The 10,769-nt window shown below is 34.3% G+C and overlaps 1 protein-coding gene across 1 annotated transcript in view; it reads right to left on the bottom strand.

The window, feature by feature from the left end:
- Positions 1 to 10,263: 10,263 nt before the first annotated feature.
- Positions 10,264 to 10,769, bottom strand: part of LOC141840719 (patatin-like protein 2) — a 4,797-nt gene continuing 4,291 nt past the window's right edge. Inside the window, exons 4-5 of the mRNA XM_074728781.1 lie at positions 10,655 to 10,699; positions 10,264 to 10,452 (exon numbers count right to left, since the gene is read on the bottom strand). Coding sequence (XP_074584882.1) covers positions 10,264 to 10,452; positions 10,655 to 10,699 — 234 coding nt within the window. The remainder of the gene's footprint in view (positions 10,453 to 10,654; positions 10,700 to 10,769) is intronic.

Below are 10,769 nucleotides of genomic sequence, written 5' to 3' on the forward strand. Positions count from 1 at the left end.
AGGTTTGTGGGATGGATTCCGCCCTTTCTATTCTTTTTCCATCTATTGATATGTTTTACAAAAATGGAATGTCAAAAGGCCGCTTTTTTATTTTTTATTATTAAAAGAGTTTTTTTATATATTTTTTTATTTTTTAAAATTATCTTTATTTTTATATTATTATAATAATTACTTATTTAGTTGAATATTTCAATTCTGATCAATATAAAATAAATTATATTATAATAATTATAAATTATAATTATTATAATTAAGACTAAATATTCGATCAAAATTAAACCGAATTAATTAAAATGAAATCGAATCAAATTTTTTTGAACTAACTGAATCATCAAATTTTTAAATAAAAATTAAATAAATCAAACCGATAAAATATCGAGTAATTCGAATAAAAATTAAATTAATCAAAATAATTAAAATTTTTAAGTATAATAGAAAATTTTATAGTTTCACTTACTTAGGAATTGATCGATTATTTTTTTATTTTGATTAATTCCTTTTAATCGAATAAAAAATTTTAAAATTAAAACTAAACCAAATTAATTAATTTTTTAAAAAATTAAAATTTTGAATTAAATTTTTAAATTCAATCCGTTCATTCAATTTAATTAAATTTTTGCTCATCCTTAGTTACAATATAGATATTTTAACTTTAATTAACGCTAATAAATTGAATTATAGTAGCACTTCATCGTTAGTTGATACTGATACTTTAATTTCAATCAATATTAATAATATTATATTATTATAATTATAATTCATAGCTTGATAACGTAGATACTTTATCTCAAATCGATACGGATCGATATTAGTCAACATCATATTATAATATTTACGGAATTGTAGATGGTACAACTACAAGATTGTAATATATACAGAATTATAACTGTTATAATTATGTAGCAATTATGATATTTAATTGATACAGATTAATATATTATATTATTTTAACAGTTCAATTTTAGTCAATATTATAGTTTATATATATATATAATAAACTATAAGAAAAATAAAAGTAGTGTTTATATATATACATTTAATAGTTTGAAGATAAAAATAATTAAACTATAGTATTTTACAATTGCTTCCATATCTGATGAGGAATCAACCAGAACAATTTACTATGGCAATGATACAGAACTAATCAAAACTGTTTTAACATTGATCACGACTATTTAAATATTAAGTAAAAGTATTTTAATTTAATCAAATTTGATCCAACTTATCAAAACTAATTAAATATTATTGAAATAATTTTGATTAATTATTATAATTAACATGGAATAAAATTACTACGACCTAGAACAATTGACTAACATTGTTCAAAGTTGCTCCAACATTACGTATGTTATGTGATGCTACTCGATCGCACCTTCTCCGCGGGTTTAAATCAGTAAAGCTTTTGCTTCCTTGCAACTTGGATGATTTCTGTGTCTACACATTAACATTGTAAAAAAAAAATTATATAGAGGAATAAGGAAGTAACAGAAATCTAAAAAATTTGAATCTTGTATGACTATCACCATAAAATATTGAAATATGATTCGCTATATATGCCACTAAAATTAAAATAAGTTGTAAAATAATTCTTAAATTTCTATATAAAATTTGAGGATTCTCGTAGGCATTTTGTCTATTCTCTTAATAAAAATTATTTTTTATAAATTTTAAAATACAATGGTTATTAATATTTTAGGTCTGGGATATATCAATTTTTAATCCATATTCAAAATCATAATCTTTAGAGTAGCCACAACGCTGCATTAATCAGAGTTGTTATAACGCCTCACACCAATGTGGGGCGTTAAAACACTTGAACGCATTCAACGTATTGAACGACTAATTTTTTTAACAATGCATTTTTTATTTTTTAATTATATTTATTAAACGATTAATTTTAATGGTTAATTTTAATTTTTATTAAAAAATTATAAATTTTAAAATTAAAATTAACGGTTAGTTTTAATTTTTTTTTATATTTTAAAAATATATTTATTTAATATATATAATTTTAAGATGATTGAGTGAACGGTGGGACCCATAAATAATGAATATTAATGTTAAAAGGAATATGTGTAAAAAAGATATGGAGGGTGTTATAAAAAAAATGTTATAATGAGTATGTGGCAGTGATGCCCAGCATCCTTTGATACTCTTTAATGAGGTGGAGGGTGTTATAATACTGATGTATTGCGGATGCTCTTATAAGTATTATATAAATTATTTCTAATATTTTATATAATATTAATCGGAGAAGATGGATCTTTAAATGAAATTAATTCATCATAATACATAATTAACATTTTAAATAAAATATATAATTTAGCTTGGATTAAAATAAATAAAATTAAATAAATATCAGAAATATGACAAAAAAATTTATTTTATTTTTATTACTAATATATAAGAATATAAAAATTCATTCATAATATATTTATTTAAAATTAAAATTATATTATTAAAATTCATCATAACTAAATGAAAAATAGTGAGGTGCTTGTGTGTGGTTGGCCATGTAAACAAGCAATCACTATAAGAGTATTGAGCCCTAGCGACGGAATATTTCATCGCTATTGGGTTTCTATTTGTGAATAGCAACCGATGTATCTCGTCTTTAAAAAATCAATTGCTGACGTCATTTAGCGATGAATTTAAATATCCATCACTAATTTACGATGAAAATTAAATTGTCCATCGCTAATAGTAGTGACGAAGTTAAATGGTCATCCTCGTTGGATAGAATGTTATTGGTTATCTATTCTCCCTATCCCCGTTGGAGTCATTAACAAGATCCAAACTATTTGTAGAATGTTTGTATGGTCTTCTAAATACCCTCCTATATCTTGGGCTTCCCTATGTCTATTAAAAAACAAAGGGGGGGATATGGTATTCGGGATCTTAGTGCATGGAATGAAGTTTTACTAAGTAAGACCTTATGGAAGATTCAATTCAAGACGGATTCATTGTGGGTACGATGGGTACATCATCATTACATCAAAGGGGTTGAATTTTGGCAATGCGAAGTTAAAGCTTCCGATTCACCACTCATCAAGAGGCTTGTAGATATCCGAAGCAAAATCTTGGGTGGAATGAATGGAGTTGGGGAGGCAAACATGAAAATGATAGAGTGGTTTGCTGGAGGAAAGAAAGGGGTTAAAAATGCATATGATTTCTTCAAGCCAAAAGGACCTTCGGTGGTTTGGGAGTCATTTGTTTGGAGGGCAGAAATATTATCAAAGCATCATTTCATATTATGGTTGCTAGCACATGCCAAATTACGAACAGCGGATTGGATGCTCTATGAGGAGAACAAGGAATGTGCCCTATGCTTTCTTGTTGTTCTCTTATATATTGATTTTGTATGAGGAGAACAAGGTCTAGGGTTCTGAAAACGGATTGGATGCCCTATCCTAAGGTCTAGGGTTCTGAAAGCATCGGGCATGCCCAGGCCGAGCTGGTTGGCATCAGGCCAAACCTGGCCGAGCTAGCACATGCCAAATTATGAACAGCTCGGCCTGGGCATGCCCGATGCTCTATGAGGAGAACAGCGGATTGCATGCCCGATGCTTTCAGAACCCTAGACCTTAGGATTCTACCCAACATGCACAACCAACATGAAAACAAAAGACCAACCGAGCTCGCCTAGGCCAGGCCCGACGCCAGCGAGTTCAGCAAGGCTTGAATAGACGTCGATGAGCTTGGCTAGGCCTCAACAGACACCGATGAACTCGGCCAAATCGGGCCCAACGTCGACGAGCTCAACTAGGCCGGGCCTGACACTAGCGAGCTCGCCCCGGACAAAATTAGAGTCGGCGAGCTTTCCCAGGACAGAATTAGAGTCGACAAGCGGCCCGATGCTAGTGAGCTTGCCCAAGCTGGGCCCGATGTCGACGAGCACACCCACACCGGGCTCGACGTCGACAATAAGTAGAGGGGACAGGGAGGAGAGGGAGGAGCTCACCGGGATTCGTGAGGGAAGGCCGGAGACATGAGAGGGGGATCACCGACGTCTGTGATTAGAGATCGGGAGAGTCAGAGGGAGATCAAGATTGGGGTTCCGTCAGGGGGGAGGTTGCGACTTCGTCGACAACGATCGCGGAGGACGTGGGATAAGAAAGGGGGCGCTGGCGGATCGAAAATCCTAAGCGCTGTTACCTCCTGTTCATCGTCTTCTTCTTCTCCTCCCTGACGGCGGCGATCGACGCGGAAGAGGTGTGCGGAAGAGGAGCGCGATTGCAAGAGATTTAAAGGTAAGATCCGATTTGTTCTTTGTGGATTTTGTTGGGCGTCCTCTGCTGCGACCTCCCGTCGCCGCAGCCGAGCGGCTGCCATCTGCAGCCATCCGTCGCTGCCCTTCCAGTTTCCCTTCTACGGAAAACTTGAGCGCCGCTTCCCTCTCCCTCGTGAGTTCACGACGGTAAATCGAAGTTTGTTGGATTACTTCGGTAAATCTAATCGTCGGTAAGATTCTGTTGTTTTTGTTGGATTACTCTGAGTTGGATGGCGTTTGCAGATTGATTGGGGATCGATCATCTGTGTGGGGGAGTCTTGGATCGGACTTCTGACCGGGCTGAGCTTGCTGCTAGGGATCTGAGGTAAGAGTTTGTTAGGGTTTTACTGAATTTATTGAGAAGATTTGGAAAGTAATAAAGAGACATAAAACTGCATCCTCATCAATATCACTTGACACAGAACTTGGGGTGAAGAGCACCCAAAAGAGCAATTGATACCAATAAGCAGAACACGTTTCTTCAACAAAGTTTATTTATTCTTTAGTTTACATTGTAGTGCTAATTCAAACAATGATTTTATATTTCAAATGATCAAACGACAATAAAACTGCAAGAAAGAACTTTGAGAGTAGATAGACTGAGTTATAGAGGAATTAATTGTCATTACTACAAGGCCACGGAAGTATAGCACAGCACTGAGCATGAGAGATTTGACACAATATTTGAGCAACAGTAGCAAATTTCATCATAACAGATTTATGTTCATAAAGTTTCTAGTTAGAACTTGGTAAAAATTAGGTTAGAAAGTCTCTTATAGGTTTAATCTTATTGGAGACTAAATAAGATTCAAATAGTGCATCAATGGGTCGGGTTAGGTTAGTTAGATTAACTGGAGTTGGTTGGACCCGGTTGATCAGGTTGGTTGGACCTATTGATGGGTTTGATTCGGCTTGATCATGTTAAAGTTAACCCTAGTTTTGATTAGGGTTTGATTTTGTTGTAGAATTTAAAATACATTCTGGTATTTAGTGGGTAATGGTTATTATAATTGCAGGACCTTGACGGTTGAACCTGTTATACACGAGAGGTTCTTTATCGACGTGCGTTCATTAGGTGAGTACTCCTGTGCTTGGTCAACACAAGACTGTTTGTAAGTAAATAGTTACTTTTGCTGTTAATTCCTTGTTGAAAATTTTATTATTTTAGATGTTGAACTTGATATCATACATAGTTATGGATTCATGCTGTTGACCTGTAATGATGTTGCTTTACTGTGATTGGCATGTTACTTGTTATTTGATATTATTTTATGATCCGTTGATTATGCTTGATTAGACATAGGCTTAATTGTTACACTGAGCATTATGACACATACATGGTAGTAGTAGACTTGTTGTTCATTATTGTTGTTGTTGGCCTCACTTGTCGCTGTATGATAGTGACACAAGAGTGAGAGCAATTGTTGCGCTAAGTTGGGTGCAACCAGGACTGGCTATATAGTCCTCCTGATTCCGCCCACTCCCCACTTAGTAGTAGTGGTTTATTGTTGGAGCGAGTGCGGTTTTCCTGTCGTGCGCCTCAGTTTACTACACTGGATGAGTGTCTGGGGGTGACAAGTGCAGACAGTGACCATGCATTGCATATGTGCATACATCGTTGGTAGTTGTCTTCTGTATTCATGATCATTACACTTGTTGTCACATAACTATAACTATTATACTTGCTAATATATGACTATGATTGTATGACATGATACTGGTTATTATACGTAGTTTATTGATTTTGTATGCTATCTTGTTGTTCTCTTATATATTGATATGTTATGTACTTTCTTGATTTTATCTACTGAGTATTTGTATACTCACTACCCAGACCTTGGGGGGTCTCTTTGTTTTCTCCCCAGTTAATAGGTAAGGACATTGCTTGGAGCATGGAGATCTGCTAGTCTGCCCCCTCATCTCACAGTAGGTGTATTTGCCCTTATTTCGTATGTTTTATCGGATTGCATTGGATAGTGGTTTTGACTCTTACATTCGTGTTGTACAAATTTGGATCTTGCGTTTATGTTTCGTATGTATGAACATGGATATTGTTATAAGTCCGTTGTGTCATTTATGTTTTCGTAGAGGTTATCGTTGTTTTGTTGCGATGCTTTATGGTTTATATGTGTTGTAGTTGTGGTAATGTGGTTGTGGTAGTATATTATGTTACGTGCATGTGTTGGAGTAGTTATGGCCGTGTGGGCCTTTGTTTAGGTTGTTTAGTGGTACAAACACATATAATGTATTGTTAAGTGGCCAGGTAGGCCCTACGATTTTATGTATTCAGGAAAGTTGGATTGTTACATGGGAGATGCTGTCGAAATTTTTCGGACGGTCATATCTTGGGTCGTAATAGTAGGTTCTTGTCTACAATATATCGATTGGTAGAATTGATAGTTAGAGTCTGTAGACATATATAGAACACTATTTTTAACTATTCCTAGTCGAGTATTAATATGCAAGGACAATATTAATGCGTTGAGACTAGAATGTAGGTTAATTGATGACTTTATTTCACAACTCATGGATATGTGATATCACGTTGACACATGGGTACATATTAGAGACTATGTACTGAATTGACTCACCATGAGAACGTTTCATGGATCGTTATATGAGTGTCATAAACATTCTCATGTGACTATTAGTATAAATAGTCCTTAGACCTGAAGTCACTACGGTTCCCTACATAATGAGTTGTATACTTTGGCTTCATCAAACGTCACCCGTAACAGGGTGACTATAAAGGCGATCACTGGGTATGCAATAAATTATGCGGAGGGATGCGAGTGATGTAGATGGGATCTATCCCTTCCATATGACGGAAGTGATATCTATGGGCTCCTTGATAGAGTAGGACTGCAAAATGCATGGTCATGCTCGAATAAGTCAATATGAGATATTGAGCTTATTTGATAGAGTAGTCTACTTGGAGATCAAGAAATTCATGATTGATAAGAGGATGACACGATCTATGCCTCATTGATCAATCTAGATATCAAGGATAGAAGGACTGAGTCATACAAGATAGTAGTCACGGAAGGTTATGTCGGATCTCGACATTCTCGTCACTTGGGTAGCAATGATATATTGCTAGATGTCGCTCATTGCTTATGTCTCTAAAATGATTTTAAAGACATTGCCAACGTTACGAGAACCTATTGGGTCACACACTTAGGACATGTGATTTGGAGATGGTTCATGTGATGGATCATTAGGCCATTGGGTTGAGTCTAATGTAGATTAGACTCATTGAGTGAGACTCAAGGTAGACTGATTGAATTAGACTCGAGTTGGACTCAAGTCGATTCGGATTACAGTGATTGACACTAGTGCTAGTGGGAGATTGTTAGTGTCAGCCCTTAGTGCCAATTTGGATTAAGTGAGACTTGAGTTGGACTCAAGTCAAATCGAATCCATTAAGAGGGTTACATGATCATCATGCATGAGATTAATAGGGTATTAATTCTCTCATCATTAAGAGGGTTGCATGAGCATCATTAAGAGGGTTGCATGAGCATCATGCATGGCATGCATGAGATTATTAAAGGTATTAATTCCATGGAATCCCAAGAGTCAAAAACCCTTCATATTCCATGGTTGGATATAAAAAGGGATGAGAGGCTCTTGAGAGAAGGACTATTGGTCTTCTTCCTCTTCTTTTCTACCTTGGCCGAACCTAGTATTGTGGCTAGCACCACGATCTGGTTCCTCTCCATCTCAGTGTTCGTGTGGATACCGTGGAGGCGCGAACACACTAATCGTGCTGAGATCCGTCAACCTTTGAAGGCAAGAGTTGCTGTCGGGATTGCGAAGGACTCGCATCGAAGGTAACCTCGATTCCAGTAGATAGAATCGGTAAAACGAATATGGTTTCGCATGGATCTTCTGGAGGGATCCTTTTTCCGCTGCATTGTATGTGACTAAAATTATTTTTTTTATGATCCCTACACATGCAAAGATTGCTAATATCATCAACAATGAATTAACTTTCTCACCCAAATATCAATATCATCATTTCCATGCCTCATGTCTGTTGAAGATAATCTTTCCCTCTACCAAGTCGGTTATGATTTTCATAAATTTTGAGACGAAGACATCCAAGGCAATTGTCATTTCCGATGGGAGGGGAGAAGAACCAATGGCTTAATGAATATATATAGGCTCCAAAGAATTAGAACAATACATAGCATTACCTTTACTGAATGTCGAAACAAACATTTGCATTTCACATTAGCGAACGAAATATTACAATTGTCATTTCATACTTTGACTCTCTATGGGATTGTTATTATATATTAAATCAACACTCGATATTCCCTAGCTAGTTATTCAAGTCAAATATTTATGTGAATAACTTGTTGAATTGTCAAGTTCACCTTAGTAAATATGCAGATACACAAGTGAAGATGATATAGATCTCATTGTTCATCGAGTATGATATACATAACAATACTTATTTTGGAGGCTCATTTTCACATATGAATTTCAGAGAAGACATAACAAATCATCAAATGTAGAAAAGTCATCTCTAAATTTAATCGAATAAAATTGATTCAAACAAAAGATAATCTCCTAATATTAATGAAACAAAAGTTTAAATAATTTTAAAATTCTAACGGTACAAAACACAAAATAACCCTAATACAATGATAAAAATTATTCAGATCTTTCAAAAAGATTTTAAATAATATTTTTTGAACCTAAGACTGAGCCTAACAAATTGTAAAATTCTAAATAAGTTTTGATTTAATATATTATAGCTATTTATCTTTTTTCTAACTTCTTGCTTAGTTTTATCATATAAGCTTTATCCTCGTATTGACTTAATACTTAGTTAAATAGTCAAAATGTCATCCATTTATTATCAAAACTTATTGAACGGATTCTCTTTTTGACCTTGGCAAGTGATTTACTAATTAGTATGCAAATAGTGATTAGCAAAATTAATAAATTAGTTTCATCTAGTATTTTTAAAAGAAAAAAGCTACTAGTTGCAACAGTAAGTAGTTATTAACTTTTTACTTAAAAAAATTGTGAATATAAAATATTTTTTAATTATTATTTTATGGTTCTTGTGCTATATGTAAATTGTTTATGATGATGGGATATTAGGATTAAGTCACATTAGATATCTTGAATCTAAAAATTATCAATTTGCTAGGAACAATATTTGTTGTATGTTTCATTGAATATATATATTTATTTATTTTCCTATATTTTATGGGTCCTTAATAATTAATATCTAAGTTTTTTTTAAAATTAGTACCAGGTATCTAACTTGTAGAACCGATTAATTCAGCGGATGATCGACTCAGTCCCATGAAAATTTTCCATCTAAATCTAGAAGCCCTTGCAGCGAACAACCAATAGCTCGACTTTTTAAGCTCAACCTCCAACTAGAGGAAATTCATTCTGTAATGTGTTACAGTTGAGACTTGGACCTTAGATGCTTAGGAGATTAGATGGACACCATGCTGCTGCACCATAGCACGGGGCAATTAATGTCTGAGTCTTGTCCCATTATTGATTAATGTACAAGTAAATTTTACAATGTCAAATCTTGTTCTCAAATAAAAGCACTCCAAATCTTAAATCACTGCAAGCTCTTCGTTAACCAGAGCCACTTTTGATGATGCATAATGTCCAACAAGATCTCAAATAAAAAGTTGCACAAATTTTTATTCGTGCTCTCTTAGACAAGGGCTATTAGATCCAACTATATAACTACTAGTGATGCCAGGGTGCCACATTAAAGGTCATCTGTGTTTTTCAAATTTATTTGATGGCCGCTCTGTAAGACCGGATCGATCACTTTTAGAATTAATCGGATCGCAAGAGCAATTATCAAATAATAATAAGAAGAAAGAACCATAAATGAAGAGTCTGAATTACTTGGTTCTCATGAATCATACAGCAACGTAACTATTTTTGGAGTACAAAATATCGATAAATGAGACTTCTATTCGATCATTTAGAAGTGGTAAATGCTAAAATGGCTTCATAGTTTTGATGTGCGTAATGGAAGAACTGCATGGCACATTCATCCTAAGTATTTCTGCAGATCGAGGGCTTGTTTCATCAGTTGTCTCAGCCAGATGTGGAACTGCACATCTTCTATCATCTTCAGAAATCCTCTTCGACAAATTGGCTTGTTTCTCTGAGAGAATGCCATCCTGCTGCATGTTAAAGTAAACAAATAGAATGTACCAAAAAAAAAAAAAAAAAAGACAAGTCCTATATATATGAATATGTTCATTACACCTTCACCAGTACAATTGAAGAAAGCAAATGCAAACAACACCATTAAAATCAAACAAAGACTTGCAAACCAAATGTAGAAGGAAGCAAATGCAAACAACACATATATAAAAATCACACCTTCACCAGTACAATTGAAGAAAGCAAGCTTTTTTCGATACCATCCTGCAAAAACAAACAAAGGTGTTTGAAAGAATTGTAAAGATATACAGGAAGGAGGATTCAGAAGATAGAC

The sequence above is a fragment of the Curcuma longa genome, chromosome 11, assembly GCF_044706935.1.
Source record: "Curcuma longa cultivar G26 ecotype Majalengka, Jawa Barat chromosome 11, ITB_CL_G26_1.1, whole genome shotgun sequence".
NCBI lineage: Eukaryota > Viridiplantae > Streptophyta > Magnoliopsida > Zingiberales > Zingiberaceae > Curcuma > Curcuma longa.